At 44.4% G+C, this 22,208-nt stretch overlaps 1 protein-coding gene across 3 annotated transcripts in view; it reads right to left on the bottom strand.

Moving 5' to 3' along the window:
- ERBIN (erbb2 interacting protein) overlaps window positions 1-22,208 on the bottom strand; it is a 233,941-nt gene that overhangs the window by 23,490 nt on the left and 188,243 nt on the right. For 2 of the 3 annotated variants that reach the window (XM_040421353.1, XM_040421354.1), the window contains exons 15-19: window positions 20,854-20,923; window positions 17,239-17,338; window positions 8,918-9,039; window positions 6,562-6,735; window positions 1,033-1,200 (exon numbers count right to left, since the gene is read on the bottom strand). In XM_040421353.1, the coding sequence (XP_040277287.1) occupies window positions 1,033-1,200; window positions 6,562-6,735; window positions 8,918-9,039; window positions 17,239-17,338; window positions 20,854-20,923 (634 nt within the window). The remainder of the gene's footprint in view (window positions 1-1,032; window positions 1,201-6,561; window positions 6,736-8,917; window positions 9,040-17,238; window positions 17,339-20,853; window positions 20,924-22,208) is intronic. The other variant, XM_040421355.1, reaches the window with a different exon arrangement.

Genomic DNA, 22,208 nt, shown 5'->3' with positions numbered 1-22,208 from the left:
TCGTGTGGTTAGCTGGCTGTTGGGTATATATGGTGTGTGATAGGCTGTCTGCACACGTATCCCTCGTTGCTGTCATGGGTAAAAGGGGCGATTTATCAGTGTTACAAAAAGGAATGATTATTGGCTTTTGGACTAAGGGTGGCGGTATTTCTGACATTGTGCAGTAAGTGTGAACTGTTCTCATGCTCCGAAGGCGGACTGACACCCTACAGTGGAGCAGCTCACTGCCAAAATGAACCAGGGAGTTATCAGACGTGTGTCTAAAACAACAGTTCACTAAACCCTATTGCGAATAGGGCTCTTAAGCAGACAGATGGTCACTGCACCTCTGCAAAAAAAGTTGCATTGGCAGAGAAGGCTTCCATTTTTGAGACAGTATTGGAATTGGGACTCCACTGATTGGCAAAGGGTTGCCTTCTTGGATAAGTCGCGAGCATAAACCCCCTGCAACCATTGCTGGAAGAACAAAAGCTGCTGGTGGAAGTGTTATGGTCTGGGGAATGTTTTCATGGCTTTCTCTGGGACCACTTATCCATGTGGAAGGCACTCTCAACCGATTTGAGTATGAATTCATTCTTGCAGATCACCTACACCAATAAATGCTGATTGTCTTCCTTGGGGCGGATGGGATCTTCCAAAAAGACAATATGAAATGTCTCATGGCTAGGAATTTCCAACATTGGTTGGAAGAGTATGACCAAGAGTTCTGAGTACTACCCTGGCCTCCTAATTCTCCAGACTTTAAGCTAATTGAGCTATTGCAGGACCACCTCGATTGTTGTTTTCGCTCTATGGATCCTCCCCCACGCCCCCTCCAGCAGCTTTGGGATGCACTGCAGTCAGCACGGCTCCAGATACCTGTGACAACCTACCAGGACCTTACTGAGCCACTTCCAGCCTGGTGGTCATAATAATGTAACTTGACTGTATATATGGTCCAATAAGAGATATTATTTATATCTCTGATTGTACTGTATTTTGTCAGAGAATCTGCAGATTCATTATACAGTAGGGCCTTCAACATAGACATACCTCAAGTGTCTCGTCATGGTTGACAACAGTTTTTGCATTCCAGAGGTTCTTAGTGAGATTAGTTTGCGGTGAGTTTTCAGTGGTTTTCTCAGGATTCTGAATACAGTTCCCCACAATATTATTTACTTTTTCTTCTATGTCATTTTTATCTGGGACAGGTTCTACAACCTAGGTACACCCAAAAATGAAAAAGATATCATTTCTATTATTAATATAAAAATGATTGGAAGAGACATCAATTATCACTTAGCTGTCATATTGGGCCCACACACACAGCCATATTACATATCTGTCTTGTATGGATGCAGACAAGGTGCCTATAAACTGCAATGGGTCATACCATATCTTGTTGTGTCTTCTATTTTATACCAAAACGCATGTAGGTTTTATCTTATGGGTTTACAACGTAATCTCTCCAGAAGGCCACTCCTTTTTCTAGACCACAGTTCCTAAGTCAAATCCTCCTACCATATACTAGATTGTATGGCCATCTTCTTTGAGAAGATCACCCCTTTAGAAGACCATTTACCAATTTCAATTTAATTTCGTGTAGTCGTCTCAAAACGTTTCACTGTATGCGTATACTATATATGACAAAAAACACGACAAGTTCCAGTACATGGTGTGTTACACAAGTATTTCCATTTAGAAGCATTACTTCTATGGGAGGATATGGTGGCCCATAGATGAGCCATAAGGCGCAGCACACAGAGTGACATAATACAGTCTGCCATCTGCATGGACCCTTACACAGACTTAGACATTGTTCTGAAAAGGCAAGACATCCACAACCATTATTTTCCATGAATATCAAGCATAAAACCAGTTATTTCTGAAGCATAAACATGAACTGGGAACAAGACAGAGTCAACTGTGCCCCTGTGACTAAATGCCTATCTTTTGACATCACTGCATCTTTCAATCTAGATTGCTAATGGACTTTAACCACCTCAGCCCCCTAGCTTAAACACCCTGAAAGACCAGGCCACTTTTTACACTTCTGACCTACACTACTTTCACCGTTTATTGCTCGGTCATGCAACTTACCACCCAAATGAATTTTACCTCCTTTTCTTCTCACTAATAGAGCTTTCATTTGGTGGTATTTCATTGCTGCTGACATTTTTACTTTTTTTGTTATTAATCGAAATTTAACGATTTTTTTGCAAAAAAATGACATTTTTTACTTTCAGTTGTAAAATTTTGCAAAAAAAACAAGATCCATATAGAAATTTTGCTCTAAATTTATTGTTCTACATGTCTTTGATAAAAAAAAAATGTTTGGGTAAAAAAAAAATGTTTGGGTAAAAAAAAAATGGTTTGGGTAAAAGTTATAGCGTTTACAAACTATGGTACAAAAATGTGAATTTCCGCTTTTTGAAGCAGCTCTGACTTTCTGAGCACCTGTCATGTTTCCTGAGGTTCTACAATGCCCAGACAGTACAAACACCCCACAAATGACCCCATTTCGGAAAGTACACACCCTAAGGTATTCGCTGATGGGCATAGTGAGTTCATAGAACTTTTTATTTTTTGTCACAAGTTAGCGGAAAATGATGATTTTTATTTTTTTTTTTCTTTTCTTACAAAGTCTCATATTCCACTAACTTGTGACAAAAAATAAAAACTTCTATGAACTCACTATGCCCATCACGAAATACCTTGGGGTCTCTTCTTTCCAAAATGGGGTCACTTGTGGGGTAGTTATACTGCCCTGGCATTCTAGGGGCCCAAATGTGTGGTAAGGAGTTTGAAATCAAATTCTGTAAAAAATGACCTGTGAAATCCGAAAGGTGCTCTTTTGAATATGGGCCCCTTTGCCCACCTAGGCTGCAAAAAAGTGTCACACATCTGGTATCTCTGTATTCAGGAGAAGTTGAGGAATGTGTTTTGGGGTGTCTTTTTACATATACCCATGCTGGGTGAGATAAATATCTTGGTCAAATGCCAACTTTGTATAAAAAAATGGGAAAAGTTGTCTTTTGCCAAGATATTTCTCTCACCCAGCATGGGTATATGTAAAATGACACCCCAAAACACATTCCCCAACTTCTCCTGAGTACGGAGATACCAGATGTGTGACAATTTTTTGCAGCCTAGGTGGGCAAAGGGGCCCATATTCCAAAGAGCACCTTTCGGATTTCACAGGTCATTTTTTACAGAATTTGATTTCAAACTCCTTACCACACATTTGGGCCCCTAGAATGCCAGGGCAGTATAACTACCCCACAAGTGACCCCATTTTGGAAAGAAGAGACCCCAAGGTATTCGCTGATGGGCATAGTGAGTTCATGGAAGTTTTTATTTTTTGTCACAAGTTAGTGGAATATGAGACTTTGTATGAAAAAAAAAAAAAAAAAAAAAATCAGCATTTTCCACTAACTTGTGACAAAAAATAAAAAATTCTAGGAACTCGCCATGCCCCTCACGGAATACCTTGGGGTGTCTTCTTTCCAAAATGGGGTCACTTGTGGGGTAGTTATACTGCCCTGGCATTTTCCAGGGGCCCTAATGTGTGGTAAGTAGGTAAATGACCTGTGAAATCCTAAAGGTGCTCTTTGGAATATGGGCCCCTTTGCCCACCTAGGCTGCAAAAAAGTGTCACACATGTGGTATCGCCGTATTCAGGAGAAGGTGGGGAATGTGTTTTGGGGTGTCATTTTACATATACCCTTGCTGGGTGAGAGAAATATCTTGGCAAAAGACAACTTTTCCCATTTTTTTATACAAAGTTGGCATTTGACCAAGATATTTCTCTCACCCAGCATGGGTATATGTAAAATGACACCCCAAAACACATTCCCCAACTTCTCCTGAGTACGGCGATACCAGATGTGTGACACTTTTTTGCAGCCTAGATGCGCAAAGGTGCCCAAGTTCCTTTTAGGAGGGCATTTTTAGACATTTGGATACCAGACTTCTTCTCACGCTTTGGGGCCCCTAGAATGCCAGGGCAGTATAAATACCCCACATGTGACCCCATTTTGGAAAGAAGACACCCCAAGGTATTCAATGAGGGGCATGGCGAGTTCATAGAATTTTTTTTTTTTTGGCACAAGTTAGCGGAAATTGATATTTTTTATTTTTTTCTCACAAAGTCTCCCTTTCCGCTAACTTGGGACAAAAATTTCAATCTTTCATGGACTCAATATGCCCCTCACGGAATACCTGGGGGTGTCTTCTTTCCGAAATGGGGTCACATGTGGGGTATTTATACTGCCCTGGCATTCTAGGGGCCCTAAAGCGTGAGAAGAAGTCTGGAATATAAATGTCTACAAAATTTTACGCATTTGGTTTCCGTGAGGGGTATGGTGAGTTCATGTGAGATTTTATTTTTTGACACAAGTTAGTGGAATATGAGACTTTGTAAGAAAAAAAAATAATAATTCCGCTAACTTGGCCAAAAAAAATGTCTGAATGGAGCCTTACAGAGGGTGATCAATGACAGGGGAGTGATCAATGACAGGGGGAGTGATCAATGACAGGGGTGGTGATCAATGACAGGGGTGGTGATCAATGACAGGGGTGGTGATCAATGACAGGGGGGTGATCAGGGAGTCTATATGGGGTGATAACCACAGTCATTGATCACGCCCGTGTAAGGCTTCATTCAGACGTCCGGATGCGTTTTGGGGATCCGATCCATCTATCAGTGGATCCGTAAAAATCATGCGGACGTCTGAATGGAGCTTTACAGGGGGGTAATCAATGACAGGGGGGTGATCAGGGAGTCTATATGGGGTGATAACCACAGTCATTGATCACGCCCGTGTAAGGCTTCATTCAGACGTCCGGATGCGTTTTGGGGATCCGATCCATCTATCAGTGGATCCGTAAAAATCATGCGGACGTCTGAATGGAGCTTTACAGGGGGGTAATCAATGACAGGGGGGTGATCAGGGAGTCTATATGGGGTGATAACCACAGTCATTGATCATGCCCCTGTAAGGCTTCATTCAGACGTCCGGATGCGTTTTGCGGATCCGATCCATCTATCAGTGGATCCGTAAAAATCATGCGGACGTCTGAATGGAGCTTTACAGGGGGTGATCAATGACAGGGGGGTAATCAATGACAGGGGGGTGATCAGGGAGTCTATATGGGGTGATCACCACAGTCATTGATCACGCCCGTGTAAGGCTTCATTCAGACGTCCGGATGCGTTTTGCGGATCCGATCCATCTATCAGTGGATCCGTAAAAATCATGCGGACGTCTGAATGGATCTTTACAGGGGGTTGATCAATGACAGGGGGGTAATCAATGACAGGGGGGTGATCAGGGAGTCTATATGGGGTGATCAGGGGTGATCAGGGGCTAATAAGGGGTTAATAAGTGACGGGGGGGGGGGGGGGTGTAGTGTAGTGTAGTGGTGCTTGGTGCTACTTTACTGAGCTACCTGTGTCCTCTGGTGGTCGATCCAAACAAAGGGGACCACCAGAGGACCAGGTAGCAGGTATATTAGACGCTGTTATCAAAACAGCGTCTAATATACCTGTTAGGGGTTAAAAAAAAACCCACATGTGTGCGCACGTTCACAGGAAGTCTCGCGTCTCGCGAGATGACGCATATATGCGTGACTGTGCGCAGCGCTGCCACCTCCGGAACGCGATCCTGCGTTAGGCGGTCCGGAGGTGGTTAAATGATTGCACTCAATCAGCTATTCCATCATCCCTGGGCTCCTGAAACGGATAATTGAAATAATGATAAACTATGACAGATGTGGGATGGTCACAGCGTTATTATTTATTGCCCAGATGTAATAAAAGAGTGTGTGCCTTGTTTTCTAGTAAGTAAACTGAAGGTATAAATTCAGGTCTGGCTTTTGGAGGGTGAAGGCCTCTGTGTGAAAAATGATGTAGGTGAGGCACCCAACCCCTGACACACTACCGCTATCAGATATACTGTAGGAGAGGTGGCTGTGCTTGATTGTGGACCTCCCTACTAAAGTCTATGGAAGAGATGGCCACACGTCTTAGATATGCAGTTTATACTGTACCAATGTAAGTAGCACCATTGATCGGGTTGTGATTTTAGAAACCAGATGAGAAGAACTGATCTGGGCAAGATGTTGAGGCACTTGTACTGCCTATAACCAAACTCTGGGGAGATCAGTCATTTAAGGGAATATACAAAAATTGGTACACATTAACCATAGCAATCAAACAGACTGCTTGTTTTATTTTTTGAAAGGCCCTCCGAAAATAAGAACTGAAATCTCATTGGTGACCACAGGCAACTGCTGCCATTTCTATTTTACACTGGTTTTGATAAATCTACCCCAGTGTTCCTAATATACTTATTTTCGTAATTTAGCCCCAGGAGATTATCACAAGCTCACTTAATTCGGTAAATGTCGATCAGAATAAGGTTTTGCTCACACTACATTACAAGAAACTTTGTCTTTAGCTGTTTGAGAAGTAAAATTGAAAGATCAATTTGCCATTTTTAATCCATTGCCAACAGATTATTTCTAAATAGATGTTTACATAAAGATCTTCCCTAGGAAAATTTTCAGAATATGATCAACCTTCACTCCTGTGTCCTTTGTCAGCTGTTGTTGGACTTCATTTTGCTTCAATTCTTTATTGGCTTCCTCAGCCTTCTCTTCATCTTTTAACCGATGCACTATGGTCTGCACAGTTTTCACCATGTTCTTCAACTCATCAGGGTATGGCGTTGGATATCTCTTCAAATTACCTTCCTGAATTGAAGACAAAAATACAGTTGATTAGCTATGTCTGCTCTCAGATTTTATGAAACACGTCCAGCCTCCTAATATACAGTGCCAGGTGCGTGCTATACGGTGACTCAAGGTCACCTGTCATTTGCAGTTAATTCTCTGTAAGGGTGGCTTCACACAGTTTTTTCGAGAATGTTTTGAGGCAGATTTCCTCGATGGATTTTCAGCCAAAACCAGAAGTGGATTCAAAAGGAATTGGAAATATAACGGAGGGACTTCTACTTCTTCCTGTTGGATCCACTTCTGGCTTTGGCAGAAAAATCGGCCTCAAATCCTCCTCCAAAACACTTGATGTGAACCTACCCTCAATCTACCACTGTGACTTCATTGTATCCCCGATGGGGAAAAACACCATCTGCAAAAGGAAACACTGAAATTGAAGCATGTTCATGGATTCACTTTGATTTTTGCATGCAAACTGCGAAAAACCTTGTGTGCCATGTAGTTTGATGTTGGTAGTCTGTCACCAAAAAATTCACTGTTAAACCAAAAACAATGTAAGGCTATCTCAGCTCAAGGTAATGATACCTTTCCCTTATTGATCCTTTATTTCATTCTGGAGGGAAAAAAAAAATCTTATCTATATGCAAATGAGCAGTTAAGTGCACCCAAGCCAGGCCCAAGCCACTCTGTGCACCCTTGCACCTCCTGCATCTTCTGACAGACGCCTCCTTTCCTTTTTGATTGACAGGGGCAGGGTTAAAGTATTGTCGCCTCACCTGGCCCTGTCAACCAAGAAGGAGAGGGAAGAGCTACCAGAGGAAGCAAGGGTGCACAGAGTAGTTTGGGTCTGCCCTTGGTGCACTTAACTGCTCATTTGCAAATGGATGAAAAGTACTTTTTCTCCAGAATGAAGTAATGGATCTCTAAGCTCAGCTGAGCTAGCCCTACAAGGCACTGTGCCTGGTCATCAGTGAATTTCTTGCCAATAAAATCCCTTTAAGCCCATTTTAATGGCCGATATTAAGCCCCATTTGTCAGTTGATCGCACCTTTTTACATGGGCTTAAAAAAAAAAAAAAAAATGTAAACCCCAGCAACATGCATAGAGTAATTACAATTTGTGCATGCAGCTGATGAAAACTGTGGCACAAAGTATGAAAAAGTCACAATGGTCCTTTTTTTCTTTGTGCCTTTTATTAAACAGAAATACACCTAAATTAGGCGTATTTCTGGCGCAGATTGCGGCGCAAAGGTTCTTTGCACCACAATCAGCCACTTTTCCCCGCTCATGCCAGGTCTAAAAAAAGTGGGTGTGGCATGGGCGGGGAAGGGGAGGGGCTGGCAGGCCCATCTAATTTACCATTATCTACACCTGTTTTAGGCAAAGAAAATGTTCTAAATGTAAGACAACTCGGAAGCAGTCTTACATTTAGAAGTGGCGGATGATCTGTTGAAGTTATGTAGAGGTCGGCGCCTATTCATAACTCCAGTGGATCCACCGCCAGGTATAGGGCTTGTTAAGACCGCGTCTAAAAGGCTGGTCTTAATAAATGTGCCCCAAAGTGTTGTATAAAGCTATAAGAGAACTCACAGAAGGGCTAGGATCCCTACGCTACCCATTTTCATGCAAAGGCATATGGGAAAACATTGTGGCATGCTGTATAACACTTCTAGTGCAAAATGTTTCCAACATAATGCCCCCCAACAGAGCACCACACGGCAGAACACAAGTCTCTTTACTACAAAAGCTGCGGGACCTTCAAAGATACAAAGGGGAAAACTGGCTTAATTGTCCATAGCAACTAATCCGAGTCCACTTTTCAATTTTTACAGCTCCTTTGGAAAATTAAAGGTGGAATCTAATTGGTTGCTATGAGCAACTAAGCCACTTTTCTGTTACACCAGTTTTGATAAATCTACTCCAGAGAGAGCTGCCTATTTTGTTCTTTGTGGATTTTGGGGGGGGGGGGGGGGGAGTTGGGGGTCCCGAGGCTTGCACCCAATCACTGCTTTTACAGGGCTGCATTCTACTTGGTGTAAATATTAGATGTTATCCCTGGCTTTAGGAGTACACATCATAAAAGACAAGTATGAGGTAGCTGGGCTCAGTAGCATTCAGCAGACATGTTTTACTTTTATGAAATGCCATTAGACAGCCATAGTTTAACTGCTTTCAGAAGTAAAAGTTGGCGCATACTGACCCGGGCTGGAACGTCGCGCTCATCCTTGTCATCATCGCACTCGAAGGCAACCTGCGCTCGCTGCTTCCTCTGCTCCTCCCACAAAGATGGATTAAAGCTTTCACTGTCTGAAGAGATGATAACTGCAACAAACGCAAAGAAAAGTTCCCAATTACAACAGTGCCTAAATCACTGTTAAGGTGGCCATATACATCAGAGAGAAGTAGGTTGATCATTTTGCTCCACATTGGCTGTAAAAGAGGTTTTCTCAGTTCTGCAAATGGCATTTATCCTGTAGACAAAGTTAATACAAGGCACTTATTAATGTATACTGATTGTCCGTATTGTCTCCTTTGCTGGCTTGATTAATTTTACCATTACATAATACACTGCTCGTTTCCAGGGGTTACAGCCACTGCTGCAGAGCAGATATGTGGTCACCGAGACAGGAGCTGCTGTGCATGCGTGCCTATGTACACTCCCATGGTCCCGGCCACTAGAAAGGTTGGCACTTTTTCCTATAGTGTGCAAGCACGGCCACTGCTGCTGGATTGCCGGTTGGTCCCTCTCAGTAAGTTGGTCCCGCTTCTGATCAGCCCCCCAGCCTCTCCCTCTTATCAGCCCCCTCTGGTAACTCAAACCCACCCCCCCTCCCTCCCAGTATTAATCATTGGTGGCAGTGGCCACAGGGTCCCACTCCTCCCCCCCCATCATTGGTGGCAGTGGGCAGTTCCGATCGGAGTCCCAGCAGTGTAATGCCTGGGCTCCGATCGGTTACCATGGCAGCCAGGACGCTACTGAAGTCCTGGCTGCGATGGTATGTTAGTGAGCAGCATTATACTCACGCATAAGCATTAGCAATGCACCGCACAGACAGAAGAAGCAGCGACCGGCGGCCACGGCGCACGTGAGTATAATGCTGCTCACTAACATACCATCGCAGCCAGGACTTCAGTAGCGTCCTGGCTGCCATGGTAACCGATTGGAGCAACTGCCCACTGCCCACCGATCGGAACTGCCCACTGCCCAATTCAGAAACTGAAGAACATTCCCGGCACCCAACCTCTGACAGGACGCTGTGATCCGCGCGATTAACCCCTCAACTGAGGGGTTAATCGTGCGGATCACAGCGTGCAGTCATAGGGGCCGGGATATGGCCGGCACATTGGTATTCAGGCATTCATTGGTGGCGCAGTGGCCACAGTCCCTCCCCTCCTCCTCCTACTCTGTTCTTAGTGGCCAGCTGCAGCCGCGCACAGTGGGGGAGGGACTCCCTCCTTCTCAACTGTGCCGGCTCAGGAAACCATGGTGCGCGCCGAGAGCGCGATCATATCGCAGTCAGGCGATATGCACAAAATCCCTATCGTGGCACAAATTTATATCGCATATCGTCTATATCGCCCACCCCTACTGCTACCTTCACTAGCTCTCATGTATCAGCACAGCATCATTCCTGAACTGATTTTTCCTTCTACACTGATGCTGGTGAATGTATCATTTCCCTTTTGTCTTGCAGATTTTCTACTGGGCTGTGCAATTCATCCTGGTGTGTGCTTTCCTCCCTACCTACAGCCTGTATGATTTTCCTTCTATAATATATCTGGATGCTTTCCCACCTCTCCACACTCTGATCTTCTGTGTACTATCTCCTTTAACATTGAAAGAAAGAAGGGGGGATCAGAGAGAGCAAACAGATCCTGGAGAAGTATGCGTTTGGATCTATGATTCTGCAGGGCATCCAGTTAAGTGGAAAACTCACAGACTATGCAGAAGCAAAATGGTATGACATTTTTAAGAAAATCTATCTATCTAGAAAGTGATTTAATAAAAAAATTTAAAAAAGTGCAAAGATGTCCATAGCCTTTAAACCGCCAATTTCAAACTTATAGTCCACCTTAACTTAGTCCCCACTTGACAATTCCCATAAATAAGCAAACTTTTATTAGGAACGGTGAACATTTATTTCTATAGACAGAGGTAAATAAGCCAATTCCAGACATCTCTGGCAGTGCTTCATCTCCATGTAGTAAAAAAGGGTGCCCAATCAGAACTCTTCATATTAAAGGGGTTGTCCGGGTTCAGAGCTGAACCCGGACATACCCATTTTTTTACACAGGCAGCCCCCCTGATGTTGGCATCGGAGCATCTAATGCTTCGATGCGCTCCCTTGCCCTGCGTTAGATCGTGCAGGGCACGGGCTCTTTTGTTTACAATAACGCACTGCCGGGCGGAAGCGTTCGGTGACGTCACCGGCTCTGATGGGCAGCCCCATGGAGAGCCCGGTACGTCACCGGTACTCTTGAAAATGCCTTTGCCCTGCGCGATTTAGCGCAGAGCAAAGGAGAGCATCGGAGCATAAACTGCTCCGATGCTCAAGTCAGGGGGGCTGCCTGGGTGAAAATGGGGATATGTCCGGGTTCAACACTGAACCTGGACAACCCCTTTAACTCTCAACTAAGATATGGAGGACTTTCTGGTTACCCCATATATATTTGAATTTGGACAATGCCGGACCAGATTTTACTGTAATCTATTTTGACTATTAACTCTCCAAAATAGAAATGTGAAGGTTGAGTTACTGACCATAAGCACAGCCACAAAGGGTCCATTATTTAAATGTAATAATAGTAAATTCCTTAAATTTCTGTTTGATATAAATAATCAGACTCATAAATATAGAGCAGTGTTGGTGGAGACTGTGCACCTGTTCTGTCAAGTCAAAATACAGCTTATAAAAGAGGAGGGCCACTCTCCGCTGCTTTTTGTCCATCTGGTAGAGAATGATTAATCTGCAAGGTAAACATCTACATTCCATTCTGTGGTGGCAGGGAGATCAAATGCAGCAGATTGCTGTCCCAGAACAAAGCACAATTCTAGGACTGTTTGAGCATGAACTACAGCCAGCAGGCTGTGCGAACAACGGCCTGTAGAACAATATCCAAAAAACCAAACCTTGTACGGAAGCTACACATTAATAGTCTGAGGCATCAAAGCAGAATTATTTGCTTCAAAAAGTGGCAATATTTGCCATGGATCCTGCTCGCTACTCTTCCAAAAAGTGGGCAGGAAACTGCTGGCCCACACAATGTGTGCCCTAAAAGCCACTGTTTCAAATAGTAGGCAGGGAGTGGGCATTGTGGGGCTGGTCATAGCTGGCCCGACATGTTTATTATAATCTACAACAGCAAGCTGGCTTAGATTATACCGAAACTTTACACTAGCTCTCTTACTGGCACAGATTTCAGTTCAGCGTACGAACCTGCACAGATGTGCCACAGTTATTAACTCTTAATAATTGTGGTGCATCTGATGCCAGCAGGAGATCGTTTAAGGCTACTTTCACACTAGCGTTTTTTGCGGGTCCATCATGGATCTGCAAAAACGCTTCCGTTACAATAATACAACCGCATGCATTCGTCATGAATTAATCCGGTTGCATTATGTCTTCTATAGCCATGACTGATCCATCATGAACACCATTAAAAGTCAATGGGGGACAGTTGCGTTTTCTATTATGTCAGATGAAACTGATCCGTCCCTTGACTTACATTGTGTGCCAGGACGGACCCATCTTGCTCCGCACAACATAGAAACAGAGACATAGAATGTGTCGGCAGATAAGAACCGTTCGGCCCATCTAGTCTGCCCAATATACTGAATACTATGAATAGCCCCTGGCCCTATCTTATATGAAGGATGGCCTTATGCCTATCCCATGCATGCTTAAACTCCTCCACTGTATTTGCAGCTACCACTTCTGCAGGAAGGCTATTCCATGCATCCACTACTCTCTCAGTAAAGTAATACTTCCTGATATTACTTTTAAACCTAGCTCTTCTCTGAATTCTCTCCAAAGTATCAATATCCTTCTGGAGATATGGTCTCCAGTACTGAGCACAATACTCCAAATGAGGTCTCACTAGTGCTCTGTAGAGCGGCATGAGCACCTCCCTCTTTCTACTAGTAATTCCTCTCCCTATACACCCAAGCATTCTGCTAGCATTTCCTGCTGCTCTATGACATTGTCTGCCTACCTTTAAGTCTTCTGAAATAATGACCCCTAAATCCCTTTCCTCAGATACTGAGGTTAGGACTGTATCACTGATTTTATATTCTGCTCTTGGGTTTTTACGTCCCAGGTGCATTATCTTGCACTTATCAACATTAAATTTTAGTTGCCAGATTTTTGACCATTCCTCTAGTTTTCCTAAATCCTTTTCCATTTGGTGTATCCCTCCAGGAACATCAACCCTGTTACAAATCTTTGTGTCATCAGCAAAAAGACACACCTTACCATCGAGGCCTTCTGTAATTTCACTGATAAAGATATTAAACAATATGGGTCCCAGAACAGATCCCTGAGGCACCCCACTGGTAACAAGACCATGGTCTGAATATACTCCATTGACTACAACCCTCTGTTGTCTATCCCTCAGCTACTGCCTAATCCATTTAACAATATGGGAGTCCACGCACAAAGACTGCAATTTATTGATAAGCCTTCTATGTGGGACAGTATCAAAAGCCTTACTAAAGTCTAGATAAGCTATGTCTACTGGCGGACAGAAAAACGCTGCAGGCAGTGTTTTGGTGTCCGCCTCTAGAGCGGAATGGAGACTGAACGGAGGCAAACTGATGCATTCTGAGCGGATCCTTTTCCATTCAGAATGCATTAGGGCAAAACTGGTCCGTTTTGGACCGCTTGTGAGAGCCTATGACGGATGTCACAAACGGAAAGCCAAAACGCTAGTGTGAATGTAGCCTAAGTCTTTATAAATGTCCCCCAAAGTGTATGGGCCAAACTCCATATTTAAAGGGGTTGTCCGAGTGTTTTATACTGATTACCTATCCTCAGGATAGGTCATCAGTGTCTGATCGGTGGGGGTCCGACTGGAGACTCCCACCAATCAGCAGTTTGAAGAGGCCACAGCTCTCCGTAGAGTGGCACAGCTTTTTCCTAGGTCAGTGACATCACGTTTATTGGTCACATGCCCTGGGTACAGCTCAGTCCCATTCAACCACAGCTGAAATCCAATGGCAGATGCTTTGCATGGTAAGCTTCAGCACTCACCAGAGCGCCATGGCCTCTTCAAACAGTTGATCGTCAGGAGTGGCGGGAGTTGAACTCCCACTGATCAAATACTAAAGACCTATCTTAAGTATAGGTCATCCATATGAAACACTGAGAAAACCCTTCTAAGAAGTTTCTGGGAAAAGTGAGAGGCGTTACTTACTGAATGGGGCTCATTTATCAAAGAGTATCACCACCATGTGTAGGAAACAAAAGTATATACTGACTGGTGTTTGAAATACGCAGTCAGAGCAGAGAACACCCACATAGAGCATTTCTCATAATTGCATAGTTGATACGGTTGAAAGAGACATAAGTCCATCAAGTTCAACCAAGGGATAGGTGGGGACGCGAATCCTAGAAGGAAGTGAGACTCAGATTTCTACACGTTTTCATAAGCATTAATGTGGTTTACTTTTAAGAATTCGTCTAAACCGTTTTTAAAACTGTCCACTGTTCCTGCTGTGACCACGTCCTGAGGAAGTCTATTCCACATATTCACAGTTCTTACAATAAAGAAGCTTTGACGCTTCTGGAGACTAAACTTTTTCTTCTGCACTCGGGGACAGTGCCCCCTTGTCTTTTGAGGGCATTTTACATGGAACAGTTTTTCACCTTATTTTTTTGTATGGGCCATTTATATATTTGTACAGGTTAATCATGTCCCCCCTTAGACGTCTCTTCTCAAGACTAAATACATTCAATTATTTTAATCTTTCTTCATAACTAAGACCCTCCATGCCCCTTATCAGTTTAGTCGCTCTCCTCTGTACTTTTTCCAGCTGCAGTGCGTCCTTTCTATGTACTGGTGCCCAGAACTGGACTGCGTATTCCAGATGAGGCCGCACCAGCGCTTTGTAAAGTGATAGTATTACATCCCTGCCACGCAAGTCCATGCCTCGTTTAATGCATGACAATATCCTGGTGGCCTTAGAAGCAGCTGATTGACATTGTATACTATAATTTAATCTACCATCCACAAGGACACCCAAATCCTTCTCTATAAGTGACTCTCCCAGCGCTACATCACCTAGGACATATGAAGCGCAGAGATTATTACTACCAAGATGCATAACTTTACATTTGTCCACATTGAACCTCATTTGCCAAGTTGATGCCCAATCACTCAGAGTGTTCAAGTCAACTTGTAGTTTATGGATATCTTTCATAGACTGTACAGTACTACACAGTTTAGTGTCATCTGAAAAAATTGAAATGGTGCTATTAATCACAACCTCGATATCATTAATAAATAAATTAAATAATAGAGGGCCCAGCACTGAACCTTGGGGTACACCACTTATAACCCGGGACCATTCTGAATAGGAATCATTGACCACAACTCTCTGGACACGGTCCTTCAGCCAGTTTTCAATCCAATTACAAACTATACTTTCCAAGCCAATAGGTCTACAATTACTTGTGAAGGACCTTGATCCTTTTTTGAATATGGGCACCACATTTCCCTTGCGCCAATCACTTGGCACTGTACCAGTACCTAGAAAATCTTTAAAAAATTATAAACAGGGGCACAGCAATGACTAAACTGAGCTCCTTAAGCACTCTTGGGTTTAATCCATACTAACAACCCCAGCACCACAGAGATCAGCTCCTTTCTCTTCTTTTGTATATACAGAGCTAAAAAAAAAACAATTTAGTGACTCTGCCTTTTCCTTATCTTTAGTGACTACCCCCCCCCCCCCCTTTACCATTATTTAGGGGCCCACCTGCTCGGACCTTGGTTTTTTAGCATTTATATATTAAAATAATTTTTTGGGATTTGTTTTGCTCTCTTTTGCTACCTGCTGTTTGTTTTGTATTTTTGCTAATTTTAACTCCTTTGTACAGATTTTATTAAGCCCTTTGTAATCTTCAAACACTACAGCTGAACCCTCAGATTTGTATTTTTTAAATACCCATTTTTTTTGTCTTTTATTGCCCTTTTTACAGTAGCTATAAGCCATGGGGGGCTTAATGTTAGCCATTTATACTTATTTACTAATTACTCCATTGATTGCTATGGAAACTTTGTATTGCTTAATATCATGTGCAATAGTGCTGTAGGGAGACTGAACTTGCTTCCACACTCCCCCACAACAGATCGCTTGAGGTTCAACAGGCCTGTCATGGCTAGCTGCCTAAAAAGCTGAACAGCCTGACAGAGAGCCTATGAAAATCCCATAGACTTCAATAGTATTCTATTGTAGTCTATGGACAAGTGATAAAAAGATCACATTTTCAAGTACCCTAAGGGATAAAAACTATACATATTTGGTATCGCCATAGTCATACTGAGCTGCAGAAGATGCATGTCATGTCATTCTTAGTGCATAGTCAATGCCATAATATCAAAACCCAAAAATTATCAGCAGAATTTCACCATACAAGATATGGTAAATTAAATGGTGTCATTAAAAATACAACTTGCCACACAAAATATAATATATATATATATATATATATAAAAAAAAAGGAAAATGATGGCGGCACTAGAAAAACAAATAATGATGGGTGCTAGGTCCAGGGATGTAGCTGCTTACCCCGTATGAATAAAGATGAAAAACGGACAGCACTCCAGGTAAAAAGCAATGGTGTTTATTCACCCATGTGGAAGGCAACGTTTCAGCTCATACAAGAGCCTTTTTCAAGCCAAGCTTGAAAAAGGCTCTTGTATGAGCTGAAACGTTGCCTTCCACATGGGTGAATAAACACCATTGCTTTTTACCTGGAGTGCTGTCCGTTTTTCATCTTTATATATATTTTATATATATTTCATCTTTATATATATTTTGGAAAGTAGAAAAGAAAAAAATTAACACACAAAAACAAGAACTGGCCCGGTCCTCTGGATAGGTCATCAATATCAGATTAGTGGCGGTCCGACAACATGGACTCACACAGATCAGCTGTTAGAGGAGGCCGGCACTCTGTGAGCACCGCGACCTACTCGTAGGCCATATGACATCATTGTACATCGGTCACATGGCCGAAGTGAATGGGGCTGAACTGCAATAATATGTACAGCACTGTGTTTGGTGAGCTGCCGAAAGCCCGCCGCGCTCAACAGAGTTCCCTGGAACAGCTGATCGGCGGGGGCACTAGGACTTGGCTCCTCACCGATGTGACATTATCATTATTACAAAATTACAGCTATCTTCATAAATATTATTTAAAACTGGAAAACCCCTTTAAAGGATTACAATTGCTCTTGCCTGTAGTTGAAGCGATAATTACAATATGGAAACAAACAAAAAAAACAAATTCTCCTTACTGTCATCAGTTCTTGGTTGTTGCGGGAACATATAGTTAGTTAGGACTGTTTTCTGCGTGTCCGGGTCCGTCTCCTTCTGCAGAGGGATCAGCGGCTTGGACTAAAAAAAAACAAAAAAACCACACACACACTTAGTCAATGAGCAACCTCACCCACAATAATGGATAATCATTACACCAGTAACTAAGGCAAAGGGCAAGAACTGTTCCCTATTTTTTCTTAGGGGGCTGATATTTGCTGCAATCATTGAATATAGCTTTCTGAGATATTTTAACTGTATCTGATGAGTGGGGGTCCGACAGGCGGGACCCCCACCGATCAGCAATAGTGCAGCAGCCTTCGCGCAGTCTTCTCATGTTCCCTGGTGGCATGGCCTAGGTACAGCTCAGGCCCACTGAAGTGAATGGGGCTGAGCGCGATACCAAGCACAGCCGCTATACAATGTACAGTCCTGATCTTGGCGAGTAGGGAAAAGGCCGCAGCGCTACTGTGAGCGCCAGTGCCTTCTCAAACAACTCATCAGCAGGGGTCCAAGACCCCCACCGATCAGATACTAGTGATCTATCCAGAGAATAGGTCATCAGCTAAAAAATCTCAGAAAACTCTTTTAATTTAAGAATTATGCAGTACACATTTCTGACCTTTATAATATTCAGTAAAATATTATTCAGATATTGAGAATTAGGGTTATATGACTATAATTTATAGAGTTATGGCACTGGCAATGATTGTTCTTGATAAATGTGCATATTATTGGCCCAAAGGGTCAGTAGGTCGCTCACTGGCTAAATGATTTGGGGGTGTATGGTCAGTATGAAGATGTATGAGCTTCAGTGAATGATAACTGCAGTCATATTTCTCCAAACTCCCCTGTGTGAACAAGAATGTTCAGCTTGGCAGATCATCCATGTTTTAGTATTCTGAGGGAAATAAGCAGCTGCCAGGCGCCTCTGGTAGACGTTTATCTCCTACAGTAATAAAGGATCGGGCTTTGGGCATGTTAACATCCCCACCCCAAAGGGAGCCACGTAGTTCACAATAACATTTTTGTGAAGTCCGGCAACGTTAATCTAATGCGTATGGCCAATATGAAGGGAACCTGTCATTTGTTCATGCAGTGCAATATGGGGGACTGCATATTATAGTGCGGGAGGAGCTGAGCAAATTTATATAGGGTTTTGTGGGAAAACATGTAGTATAAATTGCATTTAATTCATCTTAATCCCTGCTTTTTCTATGTTCATCTGACCAGATGGTGGTCCTACTTAGTGACAGACCACCAGAAAAGGCTGTCAATCACTGCATAAGACCGCCCACTGGACTCCTAAACTAAGCCTAGAAGAAGCAGAGATTTTTAATCTATTGAATTATAAAGTTAATCTGAATCTTTTCCCACAAAACTATATATTAATCTGCTCAGCTCCTCCTGCTTTATAACCCACTGCCTGCAGATAAAACACCATCTTTACTGTGGTAGCTTCCCTTTAGACCTAGAGTGTGTGTATATATATATATATATATATATATATATATAGTGTTGCTCAAAGGCTCTTTAAATGACTGGGTGCTGGTGGTGTCCATCAGGTGACAGATCGGTCTCTTTTTTTTAAATGAAAATCCTGAGCGAAACCATAGTAATACTACTTGTAAATACCAAGCTCCGGAGTTCTGTAGGTCTGCACTGGATCCGACATAATATTTCTAACCTACAAGCAAATCCCTTAGATAATATTTAACAATTAAGCAATTTAGCAAGTGCAATTTGGCTCTGCTTAACAAAACATCCTGGTCTCGAGTAGGGCTGAAACGATTACTCGATTGAATCGAGTAATTCGACAAAAAAAAAAATCCTCGATGGAAATTTTTTGCATCGAGGGTTCATTTGTGTCATGTGTCCACGGAGCAGGAGTGAAGCGCTTGCTATTACTCACCGCTCCATGGTCACCCGCCGGCACGTACCGCGTTGCATATAAGCGTGCACTATGACCTGACGCTGTGTGACGTCAGGACGGCAGTGCAGCGCGCTGAGAAAAAGATGGAGGAGCTGTGGAGCGGCGCCCCTACAGGAAAGGTAAGTACTGGCGCTGGGGACATGGCTAGGAGGGGGAGATGGTGGCACTGGGGGGCAGTTGGTGGCACTGGGGGGAAAGATGGTGGCACTGGGGATAAGCTGACGGCACTGAGGGGGGAAAGCTGACGGCACTGAGGGGGGAAAGCTGACGGCACTGAGGGGGGAAAGCTGGCGGCACTGAGGGGGGAAAGCTGGCGGCACTGAGGGGGGAAAGCTGGCGGCACTGAGGGGGGGAAGCTGGCGGCACTGAGGGGGGAAAGCTGGCGGCACTGAGGGGGGAAAGCTGGCGGCACTGAGGGGGGAAAGCTGGCGGCACTGAGGGGGGAAAGCTGGCGGCACTGAGGGGGGAAAGCTGGCGGCACTGAGGGGGGAAAGCTGGCGGCACTGAGGGGGGAAAGCTGGCGGCACTGAGGGGGGAAAGCTGGCGGCACTGAGGGGGGAAAGCTGGCGGCACTGAGGGGGGAAAGCTGGCGGCACTGAGGGGGGAAAGCTGGCGGCACTGAGGGGGGAAAGCTGGCGGCACTGAGGGGGGAAAGCTGGCGGCACTGAGGGGGGAAAGCTGGCGGCACTGAGGGGGGAAAGCTGGCGGCACTGAGGGGGGAAAGCTGGCTGCACTGAGGGGGGAAAGCTGGCTGCACTGAGGGGGGGAAAGCTGGCGGCACTGAGGGGGGGAAAGCTGGCGGCACTGAGGGGGGGAAAGCTGGCGGCACTGAGGGGGGGAAAGCTGGCGGCACTGAGGGGGGGAAAGCTGGCGGCACTGAGGGGGGGAAAGCTGGCGGCACTGAGGGGGGGAAAGCTGGCGGCACTGAGGGGGGAAAGCTGACGGCACTGAGGGGGGAAAGCTGACGGCACTGGGGAGAAAGCTGACGGCACTGAGGGGGGAAAGCTGACGGCACTGAGGGGGGAAAGCTGGCGGCACTGGGGGGGGGAAAGCTGGCGGCACGGGGGGGAAAGCTGGCGGCACTGGGGAGAAAGCTGGCGGCACTGGGGAGAAAGCTGGCGGCACTGGGGGGAAAGCTGGCGGCACTGGGGGGAAAGCTGGCGGCACTGGGGGGAAAGCTGGCGGCACTGGGGGGAGCTAATGAGTTTTTATAAAGAAAAACTTTCTTTTAATTAGTTTTTTGTTATTAGAGTACTCGATTAATCGTTGGATTAATCGATAGATTACTCGATTACAAAAATAGTCGATAGCTGCTGCCCTAGTCTGGAGCCCTATGTAATTATTTGGAAGGCGTGAGGAAATTAATAAATCTTTCATGGCCGCAGTGACGATATAAATGAATGCATTTAGAAAACGGTTTCCGTAGATGACAGAACACAATGTATCGAGAACAGACCTGATTGTACTCCCATGGGCATCACCTCCTACTGTCCCTGCACACAATGCATCCCACATAAACCATCCTACACACATGCACACAGTCCTCCCACTCTCCGAGACCAGTCCCGTCATTCGAGAAGACGCTCTATATTTTATCAGACACTGGGGACACAGAGAAGGCATAGTGGGAAAAGGTCACTTCCAGGGAAAGTGTCACCCCCACCTGATTATCTGACAGCCACATTGCTGTGAGTTGCTGCAGTCTTGTGAAGCTAAAGGGCAAATTCTTCAGTCTGTGGATAAAAAAGATGACAAAGGGAATCATTTCTGTGGTGACTTCTTACAATAAGTTATGTGGTTAACGGATCAGGGTTCAAACAAATGACTAGAATTACTGTGCAGCCAATCCATCTGGATTGGATACAAATATACTGCAATTACAGTCTATAAAGTGAGGGAAATTATACAATGGTTATACTAAAGGCTCTTTCACACAAGCGTGACGGATTGGCTTCAGGGTGCGTTCAGTGAAACTCGCGCCATTTTGCAAGCAAGTTCAGTCAGTTTTTTCTGCAATTGCGTTCAGTTTTTTCCCGCACGGGTGCAATGCATTTTGATGCGTTTTTCACTTGCGTGATAAAAAAAACTGAAGTTTTACAAACATCTCTTAGCAACCATCAGTGAAAAACACATCGCACGCGCACTTGCTTGCGGATGCAATGAGATTTTCACGCAGCCCCATTCACTTCTATGGGGCCAGGGCTGCATGAAAAACACAGAATATAGAACATGCTGCGATTTTCACGCAACGCACAAGTGATGCGTGAAAAACAACACTCATGTACACTGACACATGGAAATTGACGGGTCCGGATTCAGTGCGGGTGCTATGCGTTCATGTGACGCATTGCACCCGCACGGAAAACTCGCTCGTGTGAAAGGGGCCTAAGGGTGCACAACTTTTGTCCACAGTGCCATTCTGTGCGGCCTGTGCCCATCTCAGGGACCCCAGCAGAATGGGGTCTCATGATGCCTGTGTGGCGACCCAGAAAGGATTAGGCTACTTTCATACCTGCCTTTTCCTTTCCGGTTTTGAGATCCGTCATAGGATCTCAAAACTGGATGAAAACGCATCCGTTTTGTCACCATTCATTGTCAACGGGGACAAAACTGAACGGAACAGAGCGGTTTTGTGTCTGGCATGGGAACACAACAAAATGGAACTAAATTCATTCTGGTGCACTCCGATCTGTTCCATTTTGTTGTGTTCCCGCTGCAAGCAGCATTTTTGTGTGTGCGTCATGGGATACTGATCAAGACGGATCCGGCATGAATCACAATGTAAGTCAATGGTGCCAGACACGAAAAAAAAAAAAACAGATCCGGCACCCATTGACATGCAACGTTTTTAGTGCCGGATCAGTCTTGTCAATTTTGGAGATAATACAACTGGATCTGTTCTGAACGGATGCAGACAGATGAGTTTTTGCTGATCCTCTGCCGGATCCAGCAAAAACCCAGCTGTGAAAGTAGCCTTACATAGGTGGCCCTGCCTGCGGCCATCTTCATGGCAGTTTA

This window comes from Bufo bufo, chromosome 2 (genome assembly GCF_905171765.1).
Source record: "Bufo bufo chromosome 2, aBufBuf1.1, whole genome shotgun sequence".
Taxonomy (NCBI): Eukaryota; Metazoa; Chordata; class Amphibia; order Anura; family Bufonidae; genus Bufo; species Bufo bufo.
Note: the sequence above shows the minus strand (reverse complement) of the source record. Positions and strands in the feature narration are given on the sequence as shown.